Source organism: Lacerta agilis, chromosome 8 (assembly GCF_009819535.1).
Source record: "Lacerta agilis isolate rLacAgi1 chromosome 8, rLacAgi1.pri, whole genome shotgun sequence".
Lineage (NCBI taxonomy): Eukaryota > Metazoa > Chordata > Lepidosauria > Squamata > Lacertidae > Lacerta > Lacerta agilis.
The window spans coordinates 12,010,970-12,038,443 of NC_046319.1; the positions used below are offsets into that span (position 1 = coordinate 12,010,970).

The window sequence follows — 27,474 nt, forward strand, 5'->3', positions numbered from 1 at the left end:
GACGATCCGGGGAGGTTGAAGGCGGGCGACCAGGATGCCCAGACGGAAAGCAACGGCGGCTTCCTCGGCCGCCTGGGACGGTGCCGGCAACGGGACTGGAGGCACGCGCAAGCGTTCCGCCCTGCCTCGTGGGGCCGCCCCCCCTCCGGGGAAGAAGAAGGCCCGGGATGGAGGGGGCAGTGGCAGCAGCAATGGGGGTGGCGACAGCAGCGGGGACGAGCAGGACGGGCTGGCGCTGCCGCCTCCCCCCATGGCGGCAGGAGTGGGCAAGAAGCCAGGCCGCACAGGAGGACGGGGTGCTGGAGAGCAGCCCCCCCAAAACCAGGAGTCTCCTCATGCCGCTGTGGTGGTCAGCGAGCCGGAGCACAGCAAGGAGCGCATTGTAAGGAGAAAAGCGGTCAAAGAAATACTATTTTTTGCGGGGTTTATGTGCTGATCGCTGGGGGTCTTAAGTGGCCGAATAGCGTGGCCATGTTTTAGGTGGGAAAGAGGGTCTCTACCTGGGGAGGCGCTGTGATGTGGGACCCTCCTGTTTGGGGGGTTTCCTTGTGTTAGGGGGAAGGGATTCGGAATTGGGGACCCTCTGATTTGGGGGATGAGGGTTAACTTATTTAGAGGTAGGCAGAGCACTGATATTTTGAAGGGAGTTATACCTTGTCGCGGGTGGAGCTGCGGTGTAAACCACTGAGCCTTGGGCTTGCCGGTTGGAAGGTCAGCAGTTCGAATCCCGGCGACGGGGTGAGCTCCCGTTGTTCGGTCCCACCTCCTGCCCACCTAGCAATTCAAAAGCACGTCAAAGTGCAAGTAGATAAATAGGTACCGCTCCGGCGGGAAGATAAACGGCTTTTCCGTGCACTGCTCTGGTTTCGCGGCTTAGTCATGCTGGCCACATGACCTGGAAAAAACTGTCGGTGGACAAACGCCGGCTCCCTTGGCCAGTAAAGCGAGATGAGCGCTGCAACCCCAGAGTCATTCGTGACTGGACTTAACTGTCAGGGGTCCTTTACCTTTTTATACCTTGTTTTAGGGAGGAGAGATTAGGAGTAGGGGACCCCCAATATTAAGGGGAAAGGGTAGATTATGTAGAGATGGGAATATTGGCAGAGGGGGTTCCATTCACTGAGGAGGAAGGAGTATATTGTGAGTGGAGGGTTTGAGTTTACTTGGAAAGCTGTTCGTGTTGGGGTGGGGGGTGGGGGAGACAGGGACTCCCCTTTTGGGGGTTGGAAATTATAGGACAGCCTTCCCTAATTCGCACAGAATGTTGTTGGATTCCATACCCCATTAGTCCCAGCCATAAAGGCCATTGGTCAGGTGCTTGATCCCAGATGTATGGAGGGCAGCAGGTTGAAGGCAGATAAGGGGCTGCCTCCATCTTTTGTGGATGGGGGGCGGAGAGGATGGGAGCCTTCCCTATCCTGTCACCACCTCCCTCTTCCTTTGCAGGGGTTGCAGACAAGGGAAGTGGGGTGCTGGTAGATACTTGTGCAGAAATGACAGGCAAAGGCTGTAGCTAGCTCAGGGATAAGAGGATTGTAAGCCAGTGCCAGCCCTACTCAGAGTAGACCCATTGAAATTAATTGGCGTGGCTAACTTAGGTTCAGGCAACTGATGCTGCCCCCTTACCTGAGACTTTGGGTCTGAAAAGTCCCCATTCTATTTAAATTGGCCCCAAATTCAGAACAATGAGGACCAGAATCCTGCTTGATTTTTTTAGAGGAAGGGCCTTGGTGTAGTGTTTTGCAAGCCGAAAACCCCAGATTTGATCCCTGCTATCGCCCAGGTATGGGTGGAAAGGCTCCCTGACTGAAATGCTGCGGAGCTGCTGCTGCGAGTCAGTGTCGACAGTACTGAGCTAGCCAGCAGACCAGCCCTCTGAATCAGTATAAGGCAGGTTCCTAAATTCCTGCGTCTTTGTGAGAAGAGGCATAGCTCAGCGTGAGAGCCCCTGCTTTGCATGCAGAAGGACGCAGGTCCAATCCCCAACAGCACCTCCAGGTAGGAAAAGACACCCCTTTCCTAAAACCCTAGAGAACTACTGCCAGCCAGTGTTGGCAACACAGGGCCAGACGGACAAATGGTTCAAATCGGTACAAGCCTCCTTTCTATATTCCTCTGGCAATGCTTTTGAGCTTTTCAATTTCATCCCCTTGCAGTTTCCATCAGATCTAGGCTACGTGCACATTGGAGTAGCAAACTAGCAAGCTTCCTCCTGCCCCCCCCCCCCGCCCCAAAGGAACCCCCCCCCAATACACACAACACACAATAGTTGGCATCTATTGCTGTTTGCAAACCCCGAAGACGTAGCATGCAGCGATTCAAGATGTTAGGACTAGCATGCCTGTGTTATAAGGCCACTTTTGGGGGGAGGTTCACCGCCCCCCTTGGCTCTGGGAATCCACGTGAGGAAACTGATGCTGATGCTTGCCCTCCGCCCACTAGGAGGGGCTGGAGGCTTGCCTGTCCGACCGCGTGGGGGCCCACCCACCCACCCCCTTTCTCCGGGCAACGTAAGGGAAGTCCTTCTGCGGAGCGGAGAAGCCCGGCCCCTCCGGACAGTAGGGCCTGTCTGCAAACTCCCACCCCCCCCTCCTCCTCCTCTGCCTTTTGTCTGCCTCCAGGCCTGCCAAGGCAAGACCGCAGTGGAGGGAGGAGGGAGAATTGGGGGGGGGGGGACAAAAACCAGTCGGCTGTTTCTTGCTTGTTAAAACGGCCGGGTTTTTTTTAAAAAAGTTGCCGCTTTTTGGCTGCTAGAGCACCAAACTTGCTTCCTCATTGCCAGTTGCTAGAAGCCCCGGGAAGGGCAGAGCGTTGCTCTTGCGGCCGGATCCTGTTTGCGGATTTCCCATTCTGGGCAGCTATGAGGACTTAAGGTGGTTGACCTGCCTGATCCATCTCCTGCAGAACTCTTATGATGTTCTTCTGCAGTGTGACACAGGGTGCCTTTGAATGCCGGTTGCTGTTAACTGCCGGTGGACAGAATTTGGGGTCTTCCTTGAGGGTTTCCTTTTGAGTGGCCCCAAAGGACAGGATAGGGATGCGGGTGGCGCTATGGTCTAAACCACAGAGCCTCTTGGGCTTGCTGATCAGAAGGTCGGCGGTTCGAATCCCTGCAACGGGGTGAGCTCCCGTTGCTCGGTCCCAGCTCCTGCCCACCTAGCAGTTCGAAAGCACGTCAAAGTGCAAGTAGATAAATAGGTACCGCTCCGGCGGGAAGGGAAACGGCGTTTCCGTGCGCTGCTCTGGTTCGCCAGAAGCGGATTAGTCATGCTGGCCACATGACCCGGAAAAACCGTCTGCGGACAAACGCCGGCTCCCTCGGCCTATAGAGCAAGATGAGCAGCGCAACCCTAGAGCCGTTCGCGACTGGACCTAATGGTCAGGGGTACCTTTACTTTTAAAGGACAGGATGCTAGACTAAGGGGCCCCCTCTGGCCTGATCCAGTCATAGGAACCTTGTTGCTTCTGTTTAGTGTGTAACCCCCTCGGTGTTTACACACAGCTCAATTGTCGGAGGCAGCGGTGACCACCAACTGATGGCTTTGCAAGTGGATTGGGGAAATTCTCAAAGGGCAATGAGACCACCTGTGGCTTCTAACTACAGTGGCTATGCTGTGCCCTCCGCAGTCAGAGGCTGCGGCAATGCTTCTGAATAACCAGTGCTGAAAACCACAGGACAGGGAGGGCTCTTGTGCTTGGGTCCCAGTAGCGGGTTCCCAAGGGGCATCTGAGGATGCCGGACTAGATGAGCCATTGGCCTGATCCAGCAGGCTGCTCTTTCATTCTTCCGCTGTCAGAGACGGTTACGGTTCTTAATCGCAAGTAGGGTTGTTCTTGTGCTCGGATCCTGCTTGAGAGCATCTCATAATGGGCGTCGGGGTGTCCACTGGGAGAACAGGACGCTACACCGAGATTAAAGGTCAAGCGGGTGGCGCTGTGGCCTAAACCACTGAGCCTCTTGGGCTTGCCGGTCAGAAGGTTGGCGGTTCGAATCCCCGCAACGAAGTGAGCGCCCGTTGCTTTGTCCCAGCTCCTGCCAACCTAGGAGTTCATGACCTGGAAAGCTGTCTGTGGAAAGCAAGATGGGTGCTGCAGCCCATAGTCGCCTTGGACTGGACTTAACCGTCCAGAGGTCCTTTACCTATACACCAAGATTGGCCAATGGCCAGATCCAATGGGGCCATTCTTGCATTCTTAAAACTTTTTTTTTAAACAAAAAACTAAATCCCAGGTTGGCAGAAAGAGCATACGAAATTGTGCACGCCCAGTCTGTGTTTCTGTAGTCAAGGTTTGGGTCCTGATTTGGTTGAGTGTGTGTGTGTGTGTGTGTGTGTGTGTGTGTTTGTGTGTTTTACGCTGGTGTTGCATCCAGTCCAGCCTCCTGCAGCAGTGAGTTCCATAGTTGGCCTGTGCGCTGCATGAAGAAGTACTTTCTGTTATCTGTCCTGAACCTGGGGTGTTTTGCAGTGTGTCTCCTCAAAAGGAAGTTCCGCTGACTTCATTCTGGGACCTTTGCATCAAACTGGAGGGAGAGCAGAGCATCACTGGGGAAACCCAGCCAGATGGGCAGGGTATAAATAATAAAATTATCATTATACTTCCTTCTGACAGAATGACACCCACACCCTGCCATTGCAACCCAGACACAGCGCCCAAAATCAGTTTCGTTTCCTGTCACTCTTTCCTGTTTCTCTTGGTACTGTTGTCTTTCTTTTTCTCTCTCTCTCTTTGCCGTGATCTGAATTGCTTCCATGCCGGGCACACACGCTGGTCATAATGTCGTTTGTTGTTGCAAAATTAATTCTGGGGTGGAGGGAATTAGGTGGGCTGCTGAATTAAGAACAGGGCTGGATTTAGGTTTGGTGAGGCCCTAAGCTAGTGAAGGTAATGTCCAGGTGTCCTTTGTCAACAACAAATTGCCGCTGTTTTTTTTTTGAGTTGAATATATGCTTGTATCAGGGGTCACCAGCGTCTGGCCCAGGGGCCAGATAAGGCCAAGGCCCTCCTTTATCCGGCCCGCGGCCACCGCCTGCTCTTACCAGCACAGTGCGGGGACCCACTTCTGGGTCGGAGGAGCACCGGAAATAATTTGTGCGCAGGGGCCTCCTACGTGTGCGCAAACGCTATTTCCGGTGCTCCTCCAACCCGGAAGTGCGCCAGAAATAGTGTACGGTTTCACGCTCTCCCGCCCTCTGGCCCACCGCGCGATCGTCGCTGGAGACACCAGCCCGAGGCAAGAACAGCTAGCCAACCCCTGTGCTATATGGTCATTTATGGACCTAATTGGTATCTCAAGCCATTTGCACATGCCATGCAACCAGTCCATGCACAATGTAGGCACCCTATATATATAGAAAGGAGCAAACCAGTGATCTTGCATATTTTGGAAATGTACATCCACTCTTTTTCCTTTACATTTTTTGGGGGGGCCCTTAAGTTTTAGCTTGTTTAGCTTATACAGTGGACCCTCTGGATACAAACTTAATTCGTCCTGGGGGTCCCTACTTACCGTGAAAAGTCTGTATCCAGAGGTGCCGCTTCTGCGCACCTGTATATACACTTGCCGCGTTCGCAACCCAAAATTACGTTACCCGACGGTACCACTGTACGTAAATCCGGCACTGGTTAGGAATCGTTGGAAGATCCAGGAGAGAGAAAAGGAAGTCCTTCACGCAGTGTTAAGAACTCGGATATATAAGCTAGGGACCAAATGGGTCCTTAAACAAGGGTTAGAGTCGCCAAAACAGTGTCTAGTTGCCATTTAGGGGGGCCAGTTGTATATCTTCTTTTTAATGCGTTACTGATTTTAAAAACAAAACTACACAAAAATTGACAGAGAGAAAAAATTCAATCCAAAATTGATACAGTGGTCCCTTGGTTTACAAACTTAATCCGTTCCGGAAGTCCGTTCTTAAACCAAAGTGTTCTTATTTTTTTTATTAAGAATTTATAGGATTTTACAATTAAAAAGCCAAAAACAATACAATACAATACCTGGTTAAACACTCCAGACTCCCCCCTCTCCCACCGAGGGGAGCAACAAATACAAAACCCCCCTCTCACAGAGGTAACAAAAATCATTTCACATTTAACCACATATTTTCCAAATCATAGCGTGGAGCTGACCCTCTTCCTAGGTCAGTTAGTTAAATTCCCATCATTGCTTCTTACAGTGACTTCCTCATTCCCCCCTTACTGATTTCCAAATTATCACATAATTCCAGATTTTTTTAACTTTAACTCTAATTTAAAATCCATCTCATCATTTTTTCTATTTAACATTTCTCTACTTCCGCCTCATAATACTTCTGTATTTTCTCATTATCTTAACCAAAATAAACCAAAGTGTTCTTAAACCAAGGCGTGCTTTCCCATAGCAGCGGGGGACTCAATTTACAAATGGAACACACTCAACAGGATGCGGAACAAAAAAGTTCACGAACCAAAACACCTACTTCTGGGTTTGCAGCATTCCTAATCCAAATTGTTCATAAACTAAGCTGTTCCTAAACCAAGGCACCACTGTATTATAGGCAACAAAATTGTGATTTAATTTTCACATGATTTCCTTTGTGGTTCCTAAGTTAAATTTATTAACTACACACTTAACTTTATCTCTTGTTTCGGTTATATTAATTTTATAAAGTTCTCTTATTTCATGCAGAAAGTCAATCCAGGCCTGCCGGAGAATTTATATTTTTACAATGTTCTTTTAGATAAACTCCGTATAGTTCCCACTCTATTAAATATTTGGTCAGTGTCATCTCAGGAGTCTTGCTGATAGTCTTGCTAATTCTGCGTATTCTCGCATTTTGTTCTGCCAATCTAACTTGGATGGAGTGGAATCTCCTTTCCATCCCTTTGCGATTAGAATTCTAGCTGATGCTATTGCTTACATAAAAATTCTCCTATAGTTCTTTGGAATTTCATGGCTCATTGTGCCTAGCAGGAAGGCTTCAGGCTTCTTAAGAAAAAAAACATTTAAACTTTTTTTAAAAAAATTGTTATATATTGTTTCCCAGAATTCCCTGGTTTATTTATTTTTTATTTTTTGCAGTTGTACCACATGTGGATTATAGTGCCTTCCACCTCCCTGCCTCTCCAACAAATTTTTGACCTAGATTTATACATTTTGGCCAGTTTTACAGGTGTTTAATACCATCTGTAGAGCATTTTCATGAAATTCCCTTTTAAATCATAGAATGCAGTGAATTTCAGGTCCTCCTTCCACAGCCTCTCCCGTGATTGCATTTGGATGTTATCACCAAAATACCTGGGGCAGTTGTATTTCTCAATGCAGCTTTTTGGTTCCTGAAATTGGTTCTGATTTCACGGATGTTTTGTTAATGTGTGAAAACAGGCAAGATCCAAGGGACCCCAGGCACGCAACTCCGGATGGTAGAGACACCAAGCGCCATCCTAGGGGCCCCGGGCATCTTCACAAGTGGGCAATAGGCAGGTGCAAAACACACCTGGCCAATTTCGAATGCTGGATCTGATTCTTTTTCCTTTTGTCTCCCACTTTCTCTCCCCCTCGTAGAAGCTGGAAGGGTCCAAGTTCAAAGGGCAGCTTCTGATATTTGGAGCCACCAACTGGGACTTGATTGGCCGTAAGGAAGTGCCTAAGCAGCAAGGTAGGTAGAATGCTACTTTTCCGGATTATAGGGGAACCTCTGCTCACATACAGAATCCGTTATGGAGGTCCGTTCGTGAGTCGATCTGGGTCTGTATGTGTGTGCAGTCGGTAGAAGCCGCTTCTGCGCATGCACAAATCGCGGCAAACACGGTATTTACTTCCGGATTTGCTGCAGTCGCAAGTCGGATTGTTTGGGAGTAGGGGCGGTGGTAAGTCCAGGTTCTACTGTATTTTTAAGGTGAAAGGTTGGGCCTGTGTGATGTTGCCCAAGTTTGTTTTGTTTTATTTTTGAAAATAATTTTTATTTGGTTTTACAAGTGTAGAGTTATAACGATACCGATAAAGATCAACATTTAGAGCTTTCTCTGAATCTCTAGACTTCCCTCTATCCCCTCCTATTGTCAGCATTTTCAACTGCATATTATTTAATAGTCTATACAGTGCTACCTCCAGTTAGGAACTTAATTCGTTCTGGAGGTCCGTTCTTAAGCCGAAACCGTTCTTAACATGAGGCGCACTTTCGCTAATGGCGCCTCCCACACCGTTGGCGCGTGACTTCCACACGTATCCAGGGGCAAAGTTTTCATCCAGGAGCATTTACTTCCGGGTTAGCGGAGCTTGTAACTCCTCATGAGGAGGATGGTACATAACACGAGGTTCCACTGTATTTTAAATCTGTCCATAGTACTTGTTACATTACAAGTGTTATTAGAATTCTGCTAATGTTTTCATCTGCTTATAGTGGTCTCCTAAATAAACAGGTTTGTTTTAAGCACGCCTTCTCCATTCCGGGGAATTGGGGTACAATTCACAGCGGCCTCTTAGGCCTGCATTCGGCACCGTAGTGGGCCTAAGGCTGTTCAAGCGCACACTTCAGAAGGCCATGGGTGCCCCTGAGCATGTGCAGATCTCAGCTTGTCACACTGCCTGTTAACCATGGCCCAATCCGCAGAATCTAGGACAGGCTTCTGAAAACTGGCGCCCTCCAGATGGTTTGAACCACGGGCAGGCGCACAGCCCCTGGGAACTGTAGTTTCCTCTTCACAGAGCTGTCATTCCCAACACGCTGTGGTTCCCAGGAAGTTGCATGTGCATCGGATATGCTTTAAACGTGGAGTGTGGGTTTGCCCTACGACTCCCAGCGTCAGCTGAGATTCCTGCAAGGGACCACATGACCCTTGGAATCTCTTCCAATGCTGTGATTCTGTGAGTCTATCCCTGACTACTGACTATTGCCCCTCCAGGGCTGGTAGGAATTGTAGTTTTGTCTGCAGAGCCCCAGACTGAACAAGGCTGATCTAAGCATGTTTTATAAGCATTGTTGTCGCAACATGTATTTTCAGGGCTAGGCTGCTCCTGAAATTTTTTTCTCGCGGAGCCTCTGTTGCTTAATGGTTGTGTTTTAGCAGGTGGGGTTTCTCTTCCCTATTATTTATCTCTTTTTTATGGTGCTGTATTTCTTTCCATTTCTGTTACCATCAGCTGCTCTTCCGTCAAGGCCTCAGGCCTCATGACAATAGGAAAAACGGAGCTTCGATTTGGGTTGGGTTTTCTTCTTCTTTCGAGATGGAAAATATTTAATCATCCGGCACGTTCATAACTTGACTATTGCTCGGTCTTTCTCGGCTAAGGGAAGTTGTGTGAGCACCAGAAAGATAAAGAATGTGGGAAAAGGGTACCAAATATATTTATATATAAAATCTATAAGTCCTTTGCTCAGAGTCCCGCACTGATGGTTGACTGGACGAGGTTCAAGATGTTACTATCAGCAACCAAAAGGGAAAGCGGGTGGCGCTGTGGTCTAAACCACTGAGCCTCTTGGGCTTGCCGATCAGAAGGTCGGTTCGAATCCCCGCGACGGAGGAGATAAATAGGTACCGCTGCGACGGGAAGGTAAACGGCGTTTCCGTGCGCTCTGGTTTCCGTCACGGTGTTCTGTTGCGCCAGAAGCGGTTTAGTCCTGCTGGCCACTTGACCCGGAAAGCTGTCTGTGGACGAACGCTGGCTCTCTCGGCCTGAAAGCGAGATGAGCGCCCCAACCCCATAGTCGCCTTTGACTGGACTTAAACCATCCAGGGGTCCTTTAACTTTTACCTTTTTACCATAGGTCTGTTCCAGCTGAATGCCTCTACTGATGTCGCTAGGTCTAAGCCATGCTAAATAGATGGGACCCTCCCATATCCAGGGGTAGTCTACCTGCAAATTCTGGTCCCTGGGATTCTCAAGCGGGGAGAGCATTGCTGCTGCTCTCAGGTCCTGCTTGCATGCTTCCCATAATAAGCATCTAGATTTGCTACTGTTAGAACATGATGCTGTCCGATGGGGAATCTGCTCACTGGTTCATTAAGGCACGCATTTTAAGCTGCTGGTCTGTATCAAAATGCAGATTGAGGGGGGGGGGTGGACAGCGTTGCCACCCTGCAGATTTTTCTTATCGCTGGAGCTGACATCTGCCTCGCAGCTCAGACTGTGGTCTCTTTGTTTGGCGTCAGGCTTAAAAGACATCTGAGCTCAGGCTGTGATCTCCAGGAAGACAAAAGGTTGGGGGGGGGGGAGAGAGAGAAAGGCAGGCAGGCAGAAGGGGGTGTGTGCAAAATGTAGACAGGCAATGGAGCACATGTTGCGATTGTAGAAGGGCCCGAGGGTCTACCCCTGGCAATTTCCTGTTAGGCAAAGAAGTGTGGGAAACAGAGGTGAGAGAGACAGACCTGGGAAAGATGCTACCAGCTGCAGCAAATGATGCTGGACCGATGAATCATTTGGCCCGCTCTGGTCGGAAGCAGCGCTTTCCCTCTGACTTGGAGGGCAGGTGTAAATGCATGGCATTTGGGGCCCAGCGGGGAAAATTATGGATTTGCAGCTGGAGGGTGTGTTTAGCCATGGTAGAAATGGAGCAGCCCTCCCTGTAAGGAATGGTGGCAACATTTGGGACTTTTTAGTTTAGTGCAAAAGGGGGGCAGGATCAGCTAGACCTGTCTTTTATTTTTGTGTGTGTGTGGCACTGTGGGTTAAACCACTGAGCCTAGGGCTTGCCGATCAGAAGGTCGGCGGTTCGAATCCCCACGACGGGGTGAGCTCCCGTTGTTCGGTCCCAGCTCCTGCCAACCTAGCAGTTCAAAAGCACGTCAAAGTGCAAGTAGATAAATAGGTACCGCTCCGGCGGGAAGGTAAACAGTGTTTCCGTGCGCTGCTCTGGTTCGCCAGAAGCGGCTTGGTCATGCTGGCCACATGACCCGGAAGCTGTACGCCGGCTCCCTCGGCCTATAGAGCGAGATGAGCGCCGCAACCCCAGAGTCGTCCGCGACTGGACCTTTATTTTTAAGCCATTCCCACCTTCCCTTGCAGCTGCCTACAGGAATCTGGGCCAGAACTTGTGGGGGCCCCACAGGTACGGCTCCCTCTCGGGGGTCCAAGTCCGGACGGTGGTCTCGGGGCCTTGCGCCGCTCACAGCCTGCTCATCACCACCGAGGGGAAGCTTTGGAGCTGGGGTGAGTGTCATGAATCTCCCACAGGGAGCAGGGTGGATATAATTCAATGATTTTTTAAAAAATAAATTAAAAAATGGATTTTTTAAAAATAGGATTTTTAAAATAAAATGCTTTTGGAGGAAAAATCTTTCTAAAGATAGTTTTCCATTTAAGTTACATTATAGTCCAAAGGCTATTCATCAGGAAATAAGGATTTGTTTTAAGTTTTTCATGTGTGCTGAAACTCAGCCTAAGGGTGTGTGTGTGTATGTGTATGTGTATACAGTGGTGCCTCGCTAGACAAAAATAATTCGTTCTGTGAGTATTTTCGTCTAGCGATTTTTTCTTCTAGTGAAGCACCAATGCAAACCGCGGTTTTCGTTAGACGTAAAAAAAATTTTTCCATCTTGCGAGGCAGCCCCATTGACAAATTCATCTTGCGGGGCAGCCTTCCGCTAGACGAATGCTGTTCGTCTAGTGAGTTTTTCGTCTAGCGAGGCATTCGTCTAGTGGGGCACCACTGTATATGTATGTATATTTATATATGAATATTTAAAAAACCAAAACTGTTTAACCACATCAGTTAACAAACATGGATACTTATGTTATAATGTTATTGTTTTAGTCTTGTTTAAATTGTTATTAAGGAAATGATTATTTTTCTCCTTCCAATAAAGTACAGCAGGAAAGTTGTCCAAATTAAAAACAATGCCATAATTACCTGTCTTTGTATTTCTAATAGTATAACCAAATCAGTAGTTTTTCGATATAACTGTAAAAAAAAACTACTCTGAAAATTTATTATTCCAAAAATGAAACCTGCATCTGGTTGTAAATATTAAGATTATACCAGCAAGAATGAGTCTTTCTGTAAAAAAGAAAAGAAAAAGAAAAAAGATTTAAATCAAGCCTTACTGACTAGTGATTTAAATCGTGATTTAAATCAAATCCTCCTTGGCAAGGAGTAGTTTGCATTTGGTAGTTTGCACTTAAAATAGGCAGCGCTAGGCTCAGTGCTGCAGTGGTTTGAAAAAATGCACGTTCGTAAGTCTCCCAAGTCTTCTGCATTCATATACGTCCTTTGGAGCTAAAACCGGTTGGAGGAAACCCTGCTTGTCGCAAGGGAAGGTTGCTCAGTGTTTAGAGTGGCTGCTTGGCATGCTGAAGGACTCAGGTGCAGACCCCAGCGGCATCACCAGGTAGCGTTGGGAAAGACCTCCCCCCCATCTGAAATCCTGGAGGAATGCTGCTGCCGGTCAGTGTAGGCTATACTAACCCTAGATGAGGCTTTATTCTTTACAAAGAATAATACCTGCCTGACTTCTGGAAAGAGGAGAGATATCTGCATAAATAATATTAAGAGTAATACTTTTTGTACAGATGTTACTATGTTCATTTATTGCATATTTTTGAGAAATCAAAAATGTTTTGGGAAACAAAAAACCCCAAAGAACCCAGCGGCATCTCCAGGGCTAGAATCTTCCTTTATTTTTCGTGGGATCCAGCAGCAATGCAGCAAAACACCTGCTTTGCATGCCGAAAGTTGAAGCTTCAAATCCCGGCATCTCCAGGGAAGCGTGGGAAAGAGCCCCGTCCGAAATTCTGGAGAGCTGCTGCCAGTCAGTGTGGGCAGCGCTGAGCTAGATTGACCCCAAAGTTCCGATTTTGAGAGAATGCAAAATTCACCGCTTGCTGGGCTCCCGATTTAGCAGTAGCTGCTGCTGCTGCTGCTGTTTTTTAAAAGCAAGTTGCGCACCTGTAATCAGGGCTTCGCAGTCATTGTGTACGTGTGTGTGCCTATCTCTCTAGGACGTAACGACAAAGGGCAGCTGGGCCACGGGGACACCAAACGCGTAGATGCCCCAAAGGCCATTGAAGTGCTCTGCAGCGAAACCGTCGTCTCGGCAGCCTGCGGCCGCAACCACACACTAGCCCTGACAGGTAGGAGACGCTCCAGCCAATCTGTGTGTCCATGCGTGCTTTTATCTTCCACCGTGCCCTGCTATTGGCTGAGATGCTCTGATGTCACGGAATGCAAGCAGCCAGAAGTAGAATGTTAAGGCGGGGAACCAGCTGTTCCAACAAGAGGCACAGAGTTGGTTTCTGGAGAGGGAAGTCTTGGAATCAGAGGTGCCAGTGGCAGGTGTGGAATCCATAGCTCAGTGCCAGAGCACCTGCTTGGCATGCAGAAGGTCTGTGGTTCAGTCCCCAGTGGCATCTCCTGGTAGGGCTCCCACCTGAATCCCTGGGGAGCTGCTGCCAGTCAGTGTAGGAGGTGCTGAGCGTAGTGCACCCAATGTTCTGAATTAGTATAAGGCAGTTTCCTATCTTCATGTTCATGCCCTGCTGTATTCAAAACAATTAGGACGAAGCTCCGGGATGTGCTTTGCATCCAGAACGTTCCAGGTTCAATCCAGGCAGCAGAGCTGGGAAACACACCTGTCTGATGATCCCAGGAGAGTCACTGCTGCCGGTCAGAGTCACCAATCCTGGTCTGAGATAGGCAGCTTTCCTTTGCTGCTGTTTTGAAAGGGCCGCAGAGTCAAAAGCAGAGGGGGCTTAAGGAGATGGCAGAAATCAATGGGTTAAAGCTGGTAGTGTTATTATCAATTTACGATGGGGTGGGAGATTCACAGGCTGTGAAGGACTTGCTCACAAATTTATTGACAGCTGCACGAATTTATGATAGCTAGGAAATAGAAGGGGCAAGCAGAATATAAAATGGAAGAGTGGTACAAAGAGGTGTGGGATATAGCTATTAATGATAAATGAACATGTGCCATTAAGGTAAGATGGAGAATATGCAGGAGAAATGATTTGGAGGAGATACGGAAAGTGTTTGTACTGTTAAAACGGAAAGGGGTCAAACCATCGCAAGAGGTGTTGAAATTTTGGGAGGTTGGATAGTTGCAATGGAATGGTCTCGGGGGGTGGGGTGCACATTTTTTATTATTTATTTATGATTTTTACTTTGTCAAAATAAGCTAAATAAAGCAGTGGGGTGAGGGGGGGCTTTGGCTGTGGGTCTCTGTAGCATGGTTTGAAAGCGGAAAACTTCTTTGTCCAACCTTTCTGTTTCAGAGAGCGGTTCTGTGTTTGCCTTTGGAGAGAACAAGATGGGCCAGTTGGGCCTGGGTAATCAGACCGACGCCGTTCCCAGCCCCACACAGGTAGGCAGAGGGACCGCATCCTTATTATTATTTATTGAATTTATATGCCGCTCTATACCCGGAGGTCTCAGGGCGGTTCACAGAAAAGATCACAATATATAAAATCAAGATAGGAACAATAACCCAATAACATCGCCCCCAAAAGAGCCACATTCTAAAAGGGTGTTGGATGTCAATAAGATCAGTCTGGCGCCTAAAGGAGTATAATGAAGACGGCAGGCAAGCTTACCTGGGGAGAGCATTCCACAGATGGGGTGCCACTGCAGAGAAGGCCCCGTTCTCGTTTTGCCACCCTCCGGACCTCTCGAGGAGGAGGAGGCACACGAAGGAGGGCCTCAGAAGATGATCTCAGGGTCCGGGTAGGTTTATATGGAAAGAGGCGGTCCTTGAGGTATTGCGGTCCAGCACTTTGAATGGGGCTCGGAAACTAATTGGTAGCCAGTGCAGTTGGACCAGGATGGGTGTAATGTGCTCAAACCCTGCCCAGCATCCTGTGTCCCACCCCACACACTGTTCTTGTTATTTTTTTAAAAAAATAAAAAAACATATGCTTACAGCGCTTTGAGAAACTAATAAAACAATTAAATTAATGGATTTAAAAACCCAGTTTAAAATGATTGAAAATACTTGTTTTTTCCCCCAACTTCATCTGCCATATCTTCTTTCCATCTCTGGGCCCATGACATCCGTGCAGCCATGGTCACATACATAAATAGTCTTTTATGTTTTGTAAGTTGATGGACTATGCCGAAATGGCTAAAATGACCGGAAGAATCAGGAATCAGGAAGACCACAAAATTTTAATAAGGAATGAGGGAAATTAAAAGACCATTGTAAAACAGTTGGAATCGTTAGTAGGATTGGAATATCCCTTGTAGTTTAAGGGTGAATTCTCGACACAGTAGAGATGTAAAAGATTTGGATTGTCATAAAAGATGCAGAAGGAAATAATAAATAACAGGAGCTGTAAAGCAGAGGATGGAAGACCAGGAGATTCATAGGAATCTTGTTTTTATTATCTATGTTCAATATACAGTGGTACCTCGGGTTACATACGCTTCAGGTTACATACTCAGCTAACCCAGAAATAATGCTTCAGGTTAAGAACTTTGCTTCAGGATAAGAACAGAAATCGTGCTCTGGTGGCGCAGTGGGAGGCCCCATTAGCTAAAGTGGTGATTCAGGTTAAGAACAGTTTCAGGTTAAGAACGGACCTCCGGAATGAATTTAGTACGTAACCAGAGGTACCACTGTATGACTGTAAAATTTTAATCTAGGTGGGAGGACATGTTTTTAATGTAAAATTAACAGTGAGCTAGAAACCGCATTGAAGCATGTGTCAACGTGGGAACAGGTGGATTTCTTACAAATGTGGAATTATAGCTGTGGCATCAGTTCCACCGATCAGAACAACAGATGTACAGCTTGTGTGGACCTAATGAATTGCGAGACGGTCGTTCCTGTAAGCTAGGCGTGTGACTCTTTGGAGAAGTTTTTTTGAGGGTCGGCATGTCTTTCAGCCTTTTCTAAAAAAAACCCTTCTTTTTTTTTAGATAATGTACAACGGGCAGCCGATTACAAAGGTGGCGTGTGGGGCCGAGTTCAGCATGGCAATGGACTGCAAAGGGAACTTGTATTCTTTTGGTTGCCCCGAGTACGGACAGCTGGGTACGACATTAATTTCCTCAGCTAACTTTCCTCTGTGTTTTGGTAGCTTAAAGGGAGGGGGGCGGAAATCTGGGAGAGAGGAGCCTTCTCCTTCCTTGTTGTGTCCGTTCCCTCAGTCTCTCTCTCTTTCTCCCCCAATAGGGCACAATTCCGACGGGAAGTTCATCGCCCGAGCCCAGAGGATAGAGTACGACTGCGAGCTGGTTCCCCGCCGCGTCGCCATCTTCATCGAGAAGACGAAAGATGGCCAGATCCTGCCGGTGCCAAACGTTGTGGTGAGGGATGTTGCCTGCGGGGCAAACCATACGGTAAGATTTGGTCTTCCTCTGCTGCCTATATCGTCCTAAGCGCTTGGGAGTCTGGAAACTGCATCGGGTGCAGACCGGGTGGATTCGATTTAAATCAAATCACGATTTAAGTCACTAGTCAGTAAGACGTGATTCAAATCATTTTTTTACAAACTCAATCTTGCTGGTATCATCTTAGTATTTACAACCAGAGGAAGGTTTCATTTTGGGAATAATAAATTTTCAGAGTACAGTGCTACCTCGGTTTGCGAAGTTAATCCGTTCAGGAAGTCCGTTCTTAAACCGATTCTGTTCTTAAACCGAGGCACGCTTTCCCTAATGAGGCCTCCTGCCGCCGGTGCCCTTCCACCGTTCGTAGACCGAGGTAAAGTTTGCAAGCCGGGACACTACTTCCGGTTTTGTAGAGTTCGTAAACTGGATCATTCATAAACAGGACTGTACTTAAACCAAGGTACCACTGTAGTTTTTACAGTCATATCAGAAATGACTGATTTGGTTAAACTATTAGAAATAATACATAGACCGATAATTATGAAATGATTGTGAGGTTTTATAAGTTGTTTATAAACAGGTTTTATAAACTGTTTATATTTGGACAACTTTTCTGCTGTGCTTTATTGGAAGGAGAAAAAACAACCATTTCCTTAATAACAGTTTAAACAATTTATTTAACTAAAACAATAACATTATAGCATATGTGTCCATGTTTGTTAACTGATGTGGTTAAACGATTTTTTCTTTAAAAAAAAAACTTAGACTGAGTTTTAGCACGCATGAAAAACTTAAAACAAATCCTTGTTTCCTGATGAATAGCCTTTGGACTATAATGGAACTTAAATAGAAAACTATCTTTAGAAAGATTTTTCCTCCAGAAGCATTTTATTTTAAAAATCCAATTTAATTTTTTTAAAAAAAATCAATTGAAATTTTAAAAAATCTTATTTAAAAAACAACAACATTGATTTTTATCCACCCTGGGTGCAGAATTCAGTGGTCAGGTTGTTCACTGGGGCAAGAAGTTCTGAGCACGTAACTGCAGTCATAGCATTGTAGGGTCGGAAAGGAATCCCAAGGGTCTCCAACCCCCTGAAATGATGGAGTCGCAGCTCAAGAGCCAGTGTGGTGTAGTGGTTAAGAGCGGTAGACTCGTAATCTGGTGAACTGGGTTCGCTTCCCCGCTCCTCCACATGCAGCTGCTGGGTGACCTTGGGCTAGTCACATTTCTTTGAAGTCTCTCATCCCCACTCACCTCACAGAGTGTTTGTGGTGGGGGAGGAGGGGAAAGGAGAATGTTAACCGCTTTGAGACTCCTTCGGGTAGTGATAAAGCGGGATATCAAATCCAAACTCCTCTTCTTCTTCAACAACCCCTCACAGATGGCCATCCAACCTCTGCTTAGAAACCGCCAACAGGGGATGCTAGGAAACAGGGAATTATGTTCACATGTGGTGGGGGTGTAAATACGTACAGGTTTGGTTTTTTTGGGCAAAGGGTGTTTAATTGTAACTAATAAATTGAATAAATAATAGCAATAATAATCTGGAGGGCCACAGGCTGGAGAAGGCTGTGTTCTGAGTAAAAATGACCTTCCCCTCCTTAAGTCCAAGAGGGCTGCCCTTTCTCTTTATTATAATAATTTTTATTAGTTTTCAATTACAATACAGTGGTACCTCGCAAGACGAATGCCTCGCACAACGAAAAACTCGCTAGACCAAAGGGTTTTGCGATTTTTTAGGTGACTCGCAAAACGAATTTTTCTATGGCCGTGACTCGCAAAACGAGGCATTCGTCTTGCACGGTACCACTGTAACCGAGAGGATAAAGAAGTTGGAGAGCAACAGCAGGTCAAAGGTGCTTGCTTTTTTTGCACGCTGCATGTTGCAGCAGATCGCGGGAGGCGGGGAGGGAGGAGGGGAAGGAGAAGGCGGCGTGCGGGAGGATCTCGGACTCAGAGGAAGAAGCGCTTCTTCTCCCTTTGCAGGTTTGCAAAGACAGGGCTGCGCTGGAGAGAGGAGGCGGCTGTTTTGCGCGGGGAGAGGGCGGCGCTGGAATGCGATTTGCGGGGCTTTGCTGGTGGGAGCGCAAGGGCGAGCTATGGACGCCGGCGGTTGCTGGAGGAAAGGCACTCTTCTCTCTCTGTTGGTGTGCATGCGTGTGTTCGGGGATGGGGCCAGCGGCAAGCCCATCACCATCGTAATCGCTGCAGTCGTAATTCTTCCGATCGGGAGGCGGGGTGGTGTGGTGGTGGTGGTGGTGGAATGGACCGGGGCTGCCCCAAACCCTTCGTGGGGCTGACGGGCCCCGGGAGGACTTGGCGGGGGTTGCGCGGAGTCTCGATCGACGCCGGTGGGTGCGCAGGGAGTGGTGGCCACCTTGCCATCGCCGGCTTGGGGGGGGAATACAGGGGAAACTGGCGTGGCAACGGCTGCCCATCTCCAGACCCCCCCCTCTCCCATATGCTATGTGCTACAAAAAAAATACGACCCCAAACCGTTTCGCCGTCCAAAGGTAACTTGGGTTTGGCGCGGCGAAAAAGAGACTGCAGCTTGTGTGCTTGCTCGCTTTGGGCGTTAATTAAATTCCAATGCATTCCTATGGGAAACCGTGCTTCGCAAGACGAAATTTCCCGCAAAACAAAAAGACTTGCGGAACGAATTAATTTCGTTTTGCGAGGTACCACTGTAATCCAATAATAGCCTCATTATAACAATACCAAATTATAATACAATTACTAATCACAATCGTTCAGGTGCCAGTTTATGTAATTTAGGTGGCCCCCGTGTGCTAGAATTGTTGGTTTGATGATTTACTTTTATTTCTGCGTTCCAAAATCTTACTAATTTCAGTTGCACCCCAGTCTAAATAACAATCCTTTATCCAACAGCTGCAGTATTAACGACTTCCATTTGTACTGACGCATTAAATGATTTATAAACTTACAGGTGAAGCATTCATACTATAGTATATATCCTTGTTCTTCCTGTGTGTGGCAATTATTCTGTCCGTGATGTTTCTTCCTGTCCTTATAAAATATTATGTCTACCTTTTCCCGGTTGTTGCTGTTCTCTGTCATGGCTTGGGCGGAGCTGGTAACCTGTCGTTGTTTCAGAAATATCTCCATTGCTCTGTCCCGTTCTTCATTGTTTTGCAACTTCAACAGCAGCTGCAAAAATCACACTGTCCCGATAAATACCCTGTCTTTGCCATTTTTCTCCCAGCCTGGGAAACAAGACTGATCTGTCGAGCTTCAAATAACTCAGTAATGAACCTTATAAACTTCCTTGGCAATCTCGCAGGTTCCTTTCAATTCCTCACCTGCTTCTTTCCTCCAGCTCGTCTTGGACTCTCAGAAACGCGTCTTCTCCTGGGGTTTTGGGGGCTACGGTCGCCTGGGCCACGCCGAGCAGAGGGACGAGATGGTGCCCCGGCTGGTGAAGCTTTTCGACTTCCCCGGCCGCGGGGCGGCGCAGATCTACGCGGGCTACACCTGCTCCTTCGCCATTAGCGAGACAGGTAAGCCGCAGGCCTTGTCAGATTTCAGACTGCAAAGCCCATCTGCAGACACCGCCTTCTTGGGAGGGCATTGCACAACTAGGGGGGCCACCACCGAGAAGGCCCCGTCCTTAGATGTATGCACACTGTTTGCAAAAAAATTAAAGATTATTACAAAGCTTTTGCTGGAGGTGTGTGTTGGTTTAAGACTGCCAGGGAGATCCATGGTTTAACTATGTGTCGTGTATATTAACTGTAAGACTCAATAACCCCCCTCTTGTTCCCCTTTCTACAGGAGGCCTGTTTTTCTGGGGAGCCACAAACACCTCCCGGGAGTCCACAATGTACCCCAAAACTGTTCAGGATCTATGTGGCTGGAAAATCCGCAGTCTGGCTTGTGGGTAAGAATTTGTGATTTTATACAAGAGAGAGAAAAGGTGCCTTTAAAAAGACAACAACAACAAGCTTGTTCCCCCCTCCCCCCAAGACGCTAGGGTTTTCTAACAGGACTGACCCTCTGTGTTCACCATGCAACGAAATTCTCTTCAGGGCTAGAAACTTGAGAAGTTTCACTTTGGCCCAAATAGCTTAAGTGCCCTCAAGCCCTCTCCTTTTCATTTATAATTTTCCTCCCTCTCTTCTTCTGTTGATATATGCAAAGGGGCATAGAGGTGCCTTTTTAATGGCCCCTAATGGAAGCTGTTACGAAAAGCCATCTCCTTTTGCATACTGGTTTTTTTGTTTTTTGTTTTTTAAGCTGGTGGCTGAATCTGTTTGGGGTTCAGCCACCTCCTCCCTTTCTTTTTGCTAATTGTCACTTTCAAGAGAGTGCTTTTCCTCTTCTAACAGGGCTTGGGGGAGCCTCTAAAATCTGCTTCTGTTATTTTTCGTGTCAAGATCGCCCTGCTAATGGGCTTCACCTCCTGCAGACAATAGTGCGCTTGGAAAATGGAAGGAACGACTGGCATCTCAGCCATTTAGCAACTGGGAAAGAAGATTATCGGGAAATGAGAGGCTTGCTTCTAAGTGAGCGAGCACTGAGGGGCAGTTTGTAAGGAGGCAGGTGTCCATCTAGGGAAAAAAATGGTTTCCATCTGCTTTCTTATGAGGAACGGCTTAGGGAGCTGGGTATGTTTAGCCTGGAGAAGAGAAGGTTAAGGGGCGATATGATAGCCATGTTCAAATATATAAAAGGATGTCATACAGAGGAGGGAGAAAGGTTGTTTTCTGCTGCTCCAGAGAAGCGGACACAGGGCAATGGATTCAAACTCCAAGAAAGAAGATTCCACCTAAACATTAGGAAGAACTTCCTGACAGTGAGAGCTGTTCGGCAGTGGAATTTGCTGCCAAGGAGTGTGGTGGAGTCTCCTTCTTTGGAGGTCTTTAAGCGGAGGCTTGACAGCCATCTGTCAGGAACACTTTGATGGTGTTTCCTGCTTGGCAGGGGGTTGGACTGGATGGCCCTTGTGGTCTCTTCCAACTCTTATGATTCTATGCTTTAAAGGGATATTGTGTCTTTTTCCAAGGTGGTTTTATATAAAATGGTGTGCCACTGTGGTATAAGGGCTCAGGCCCAAACTTCCACTCAAACCCCATGGAACTATGCTTTCGCAGCCTAATCTGCATCGCAAGGTTGTTGTGATGGGTAAAATAGGGTAGGGCATGGCGGTGGTCGAAGAAAAAGCAGGCCAGATGGAAATCAGATGGTTAGAGCATCTTTGTGACATGAAGAATATCCCGGGTTCAATTCCCTGCATCTCCAAGAAAGGTTTCCTGTTTGAAACTCCGGGAAGCTGCTTACCTGTCTGTGTACAGCAGTGGTTCCCAACCTTTTTTTGCCCATGCCCCACCTCAGCATCTCTAAAATCCTGAAGTCCACCCCCACCCCACCCCACATGGCATATCATTGTTATTATTCGAAAAGTCAATTCCTATTCACGTGGAGGAAGCCTAAAAGGCCGTTAACTTGGTCTGAACAAGCTTCCGAAAAATCATGGTAGTCATGAAAGAGAAACATAAAAGAACGAAAGGACAGTTGAAGTACCGAGGGAGAAATCACCCAAGAAATTGTTTAATAATAATACAACAATATGAAGTGATATGAAAAAATAGCAAATAAAGTTTTGAAACAGATAATAGAGAACTGAAATCCATAAATATGAAATAATTTTAACGGAAGCTTTTTCTATAATACTTTGATCATTTTAATTGCTATGCAATAAAATAAAGGTACCTAACAAATTCAAAATACATTCTGATTTTAATTTTAAAGATGTGTATGTCACAATATACGGTGGTACCTCAGGTTACGTACCTTATCCGTTCCGGGGTGCCGTTCGCACCCTGAAAAGTACGCAACCCGAGCGTCCATTTTGCGCATGCGCGAAAGCGCGATATCACACTTTTGTGCGTGCGCGGAATGCTCTGCGCATGCACAACGATCTTTACTTCTGGGTTTGTGGGGTACGCAGCCCGAAAGTACACAACCCGAAGCGTTCGCAACCCGAGGTATGGCTGTACATACAGGGTGATTCATAATGAAGTATACAGTTTCTATTTATACTGTATACTTTGTTATGAATCACCATATGCAGTCATACCTCATGTTGCGTCTGCTTCAGGTTACATGTTTTCATGTTGCGTCCCGCGGCAACCCGGAAGTATCGGAACGGGTTACTTCCAGGTTTCGCTGTTTGTGCATGCGCAGAAGCACTAAATCACGCCTCGTGCAGATGCAGCGCTTCGGCATGCATCAGTTCCGTGTTATGGATGGGCCTCCAGAATGGATCCCGTCTGTAACATGAGGTTCCAGTGTGTGTGTGTGTATGAGTGTGTATATATGTGTGTGTATGAAGAAGAAGAAGAAGAGTTTGGATTTGATATCCCGCTTTTCACTACCCGAAGGAGTCTCAAAGCGGCTAACATTCTCCTTTCCCTTCCTCCCCCACAACAAACACTCTGTGAGGTGAGTGGGGCTGAGAGACTTCAGGGAAGTGTGACTAGCCCAAGGTCACCCAGCAGCTGCATGTGGAGGAGTGGAGACGCGAACCCGGTTCCCCAGATAACGAGTCTGCCGCTCTTAACCACTACACCAAACTGGCCCCTAGAGCCATAAGAAATGCCAAAAACAACAACACAACTATTGATAATTCATTCTTGAATTGCCCCGTTTAAAAATCTAATTGCACCCCCTGTGGGGCGTGTGCCCCACGTTGGGAACCACAGGTGTCAACAGTACTGAGCTGGATGATGCAGGACAAGGCAGCTTCCTATGCCTCTATGAGTATAACCAGCTTTATTTGCAGCCCACCTGCCCTTCAAGGGAAAGCAAGCCTCTATCCATTTCTGGGGAGAGCATTGCCGTCACGCCCTGCTTATGGGCTTCCCCCAATGGGCACTTGGTTGGCTGCTGCGAGAACAGGATGCTGGGCTAGAGAAGGCCACTTGCCCGATCCAATCTGCCTGAGCTCTTGACCACATGCTTCTGCCCACAAACCTTTTGTATCCTCACAAGAACCCTGTGAGTCAGGCTAGGACCGGGGTCCCCCACTGAGCTTTGCAGATGAACCTGTGTGTCGTCATCCCCACATCCCTCACCTGACGCTATTCCACCTGTGGGCAGGGGGGTGGACCTCTTTGGCCCTCCAGATCATCCCTGACCATTGGACATGCTTGCTAGTGCTGGTGGGAGTTGTGGTTCAGCGTCATCCAGGGAGCCAAAGATTTCCGTCCCCCTTCCTGTATTCAATATACAGTGGAACCTCGGTTTTTGAACGTCAATCCGTTTCAGAAGACCGTCCGACTTCTGAAATGTTCGAAAACAGAATCAATGGGCGGTTGGCAAAATCCATTGAAAAGGATGGGAAAACGTGCTTCAGAAGCCGTTCGACTTCCGAGGCGCGTTCGAAAACGGAAGCAATTACTTCTGGGTTTTCAGCATCCGGGTTCCAAATTGTTCAGCTTCCAAGGCTCTCGAAAACCGAGGTTCCACTGTACCAGAGTTCAGTGTACCCACAGTTAAATCCCACTGCAAGCTTTCGTGCAGTGCTTAAAAGGTGCTTTAGATCCAGATCCAGGTATGTACGACTATCCTTTTTGTTGTGGGATGAAGATATTCCGTCTAGCAGGGAGCCACTGCAGAGAAGGCCCTGTTCTTGGTAACCGCTATTCCCCCTTCTGATGGCAGAGGAGCCTGTTGCGAGGTGTGGGCCCCTGGGTCTACTCAACCAGGTTGAGGAGGGGGCCCCGCTTCAGCGTTTGTGGGGTGGGGGCTCCGGGGCTCTCCAAAACAGTAACCTCCTTTGTGTACCTGTTTTCAGGAAGAGCAGTATAATAGTGGCTGCAGATGAGAGCACAATCAGTTGGGGCCCGTCTCCGACCTTTGGAGAACTGGTAAGGAGGGCAGACGCAGCTGCTGCGATAGGCCCACATCTGGGGGAGGGAAGAAGGAAGGAAGGCTTTTCCATTGCCGCTTCGTTTCGCCAGGTGAGGGCTTTTTCTCCGTCCCATCGACTCCAGAGGTGACAACGAGAGAGTGGGCTTGAGCAGTCGATTTCTCTTTCCCAGGGAGCTCTGGGAGGGGGTTAGCAGGGTCTGCCAACAACACCTTTAACAAACTACAGCTCCCATGATGCTTTTGGGGGGGGAAGCCACGGCTGCTCAAAGTGAATTGTAATGCTTTCGCCGTATGCTCAACACAAGAGATGAGGCTCCAGGCTGGGAAACGGTGCAATTCACAGCTTTTTAGCAACCGATTAAGCATCGTGCACGTAAAAAAAAAGGAAGTTGTAAGTCATACATGGCTTACGTTGATCCAGCTATCAGTTTCACACACGTACAAATTATTACGATTTGTTACATTCTTGTGTCTCCCTCCTTCCAAGGGAGCTCACAAACGTGTGAATACAAATGTCATTTTAAAAAAAACAGTTTGAAAACTCCCAAATCGCCTACTTTTCAAAGCTGACCCTTTCAAGGGTAAGTTTTTGGGCCATCAAATATCTGGATAGATTAGTGTTGCATCAAGCCGTCGGCACAGTGTGGCCTGCAGTTAATTATCCCCCTAGTGGCGCAGCAGTAATACAGCTAGCACATTTGCAAAGCTAAGCAGGGTCCGGCATGGTTTCAAATTGGATGGGGAACCACATGCTGAGGTTCCTGCATTGCGGGGGGTGGGGGTTGGACTAGATGATGGTCCCTTCTAGATCTACAATTCTGCATTTCTATATTCCCTTGCAAAAGTCAGCCTGCACCTCTTTCCAATGATGCAAAAGCTATATTTAGAAAGCCCTGTCTCGCTGGTAAGAGGATTTGCTGGGCACACCGAGGGCCCCAGGTTCAATCTCCAGCATTTTCCTGGCGGATAAGGCGTATCACTGGTTGCTAGCCACAGGGGCTATGCTGTGCCTCCGCAGTCGGAGGCAGCAATTCCTCTGAACCCCAGTTGCTGGAGGGGAGTGTCGCTCCTGCCCTCAAATTCTGCTTGCGAGTTTCCCACAGGCATCTGTTGGACCACTGAGAACAAGATGCTGGGCTAGATGGGCCTGATCCAGCAGACTCGTCTTACATCCTTGTCTCCAGATAGAGCAGGCAGTGTCCTCTGCCTCAAATCCAGGAGGGACCTGCTGCCAATCATTGCAGGCATTAATGAGATGGACCCAAAGGTCTGCTCCCAGTGTTTGTGTTTAAAGCAGCTCTTAATTTACGAGGACTATAAGCTTCAAGTGGGCTGCAGCTCAGTGGTAGAGCATCTGCTTTGCATGCAGAAGTAATAATAAATAATAATAACAACAACAATAATTTATTATTTATACCCTGCCCATCTGGCTGGGTTTCCCCAGCCACTCTGGGCAGCTTCCAACAGAATATTAAAAACAATACAGCATTAAACGTTAAAAACTTCCCTAAAGAGAGCTGCCTTCCAATATCTTCTAAAAGTCAGATAGTTGTTTATTTCCTTGACATCTGATGGGAGGGCATTCCACTACCGAGAAGGCCCTCTGCCTGGTTCCCTGTAACCTCGCTTCTCGCAGGGAGGGAACCTCCAGAAGGCCCTCGGAGCTGGACCTCGGTGTCCGGGCTGAACGATGGGGATGGAGACGCTCCTTCAGGTATGCTGGGCCGAGTCCGTTTAGGGCTTTCAAGGTCAGCACCAACACTTTGAATTGTGCTCAGAAGGTTCCAGGTTCAGTCTCCAAGAAGGGCTGGGAGTGTCCCCCTTCTGAAATGCCAGAAAAGAGTGTTTGCCAGTGAATGTAGGCAACACTGGACTAATTGGACCAGTGGGTCTTGACTCTGCAAGGCAGCTGCCTTGTGCCACCCAGAGACTTACAAAGCAAACAGGTTTCTCAGGACCGAGATGATTGATCTGTGCTATGGAGGGGAAAGGCTTGAGGTCCGGCCTCCTGACGTTCTGTGCATTCAAGGTCAGAGCGGAGAACTGCCTTGGATCTTAAATCAGGAGAGGGTCTGAGTCCCGTTTCTGTCTTCTCAGGGCTATGGGGACCACAAGCCCAAGTCCTCCACTGCAGCTCAGGAGGTGAAGACTTTGGATGGCATCTACACAGAACAGGTAAGGAAGCAGGTAGCGGCAGCCAGGAACCGCCTTGAAGCACCTCGTGCTTCCAGACCTCCTTCTGAAAGTTTCTTGGGTCCCAAAAAAGGGGAAAGAGTTTCCTGGCCTCCTGGCAACCAACCCCCCCCCTAATCTACCATATCGGCCTGAATATAAGCCACATTGTAGTGCCAGGAGGCGGCCACAGCCGCAAATAAGCCTTGGATTTTAAAGGTTTGGCTTATTTGCGGGTGCGGCTTATATTCGGGCCAATGCGGTAGTCCTCTTTAAAAGTTGGTGGTTGTCGTTCCATCTTGGGGGGGGGGGGTTGCTGATGGCCACCGACGTGGCTCGCATTAAAAGAGGGCTGGACCAATTCATGGAGCAAAGTATGGCCACGTTCTACCTTCCACTATTCCTCTGAATACCAGTTGCCGGAAGCCACAGGAGGGGAAATTTGCTGCTCTTGCACTCGGGTCCTCCTTTTGGGTTTCCCTTTGGGGGTGGGGTACACCTGGATGGCTGCTGAGAACAGGATGCTGAGCTGGATGGGCCTGATCCAGCTTCAGGGCTCATCTTAGTTTCCTATGGTTCCTAAATGGAACCTCCCTGGACAGTGGCAGTGAACCTTAGAATGGCCAAAAACAAGAGCGGAAGAAGGCTGTTGCTTTCACATTCTGTCGGGGCACCTGGTTGGCGACTGTGAGAACAGGAGGCTGCACTAGGTGGACCTGATCCGGCTGTAAGGCTCGTCTTGCTTCTTAAGCAGGTCCACTTGTCAGTTGCGATCAACTGCATAAAATAGTTGGACCCTTCATATCCAGTCTTCCTCCAGATGCCACTGACTGAGAACCACAAGGGGGAAAGGCGTGGGTGCTGTTTCTCTCCGAGGGTCCTGCTTGCGGGATTGGCTTTGTGCGGCCTCTGGCTGGCCGCTCTCGAGAACAGGAGGAGGCCGGACTAGATACCCCAAACTCTGGATCTTCCTAACACCCCTGCGCTGTCTTCTTTCGCTTTGCTCAGGTGGCGATGGGCTATGCCCACTCCCTGGCGATTGCCCGCGACGAGAGCGAGGCCGAGAACGAGAAGCTGAAGAAGCTGCCAGAGTACAACCCGCGCACGCTCTGACCCACGCGGGGGTCTCTTCCTCTTCCTCCTCCTCCTCGCCACCCCACACCC

The 27,474-nt window shown here is 48.1% G+C and overlaps 1 protein-coding gene across 2 annotated transcripts; it reads left to right on the forward strand.

Annotated features, from left to right (window-relative positions):
* RCC2 (regulator of chromosome condensation 2) lies at window positions 1-27,474 on the forward strand. Of its 2 annotated transcripts, XM_033159482.1 has the most exons (12): window positions 3-382; window positions 7,541-7,634; window positions 10,982-11,125; window positions 12,914-13,045; window positions 14,186-14,274; window positions 15,828-15,942; window positions 16,084-16,250; window positions 19,583-19,763; window positions 20,038-20,143; window positions 24,062-24,134; window positions 26,236-26,313; window positions 27,319-27,474. In XM_033159482.1, the coding sequence occupies exons 1-12, from the start codon at window positions 35-37 to the stop codon at window positions 27,421-27,423; spliced, it is 1,632 nt and encodes a 543-aa protein (XP_033015373.1). In that variant the 5' UTR covers window positions 3-34; the 3' UTR covers window positions 27,424-27,474. The 2 variants fall into 2 exon arrangements, with proteins under 2 accessions (XP_033015374.1, XP_033015373.1); XM_033159483.1 differs by lacking the exon at window positions 24,062-24,134 and having other exon boundaries at window positions 1-382; window positions 27,319-27,402.

Bases quoted from the DNA above. Each gene is read 5' to 3' on its own strand.
- RCC2 (XM_033159482.1), top strand. From the start codon at position 35: ATGCCCAGACGGAAAGCAACGGCGGCTTCCTCGGCCGCCTGGGACGGT. The intron at 15,943-16,083 runs GTACGACATTAA...CTCCCCCAATAG, and splicing joins CCCCGAGTACGGACAGCTGG to GGCACAATTCCGACGGGAAG. The intron at 26,314-27,318 runs GTAAGGAAGCAG...CGCTTTGCTCAG, and splicing joins ATGGCATCTACACAGAACAG to GTGGCGATGGGCTATGCCCA.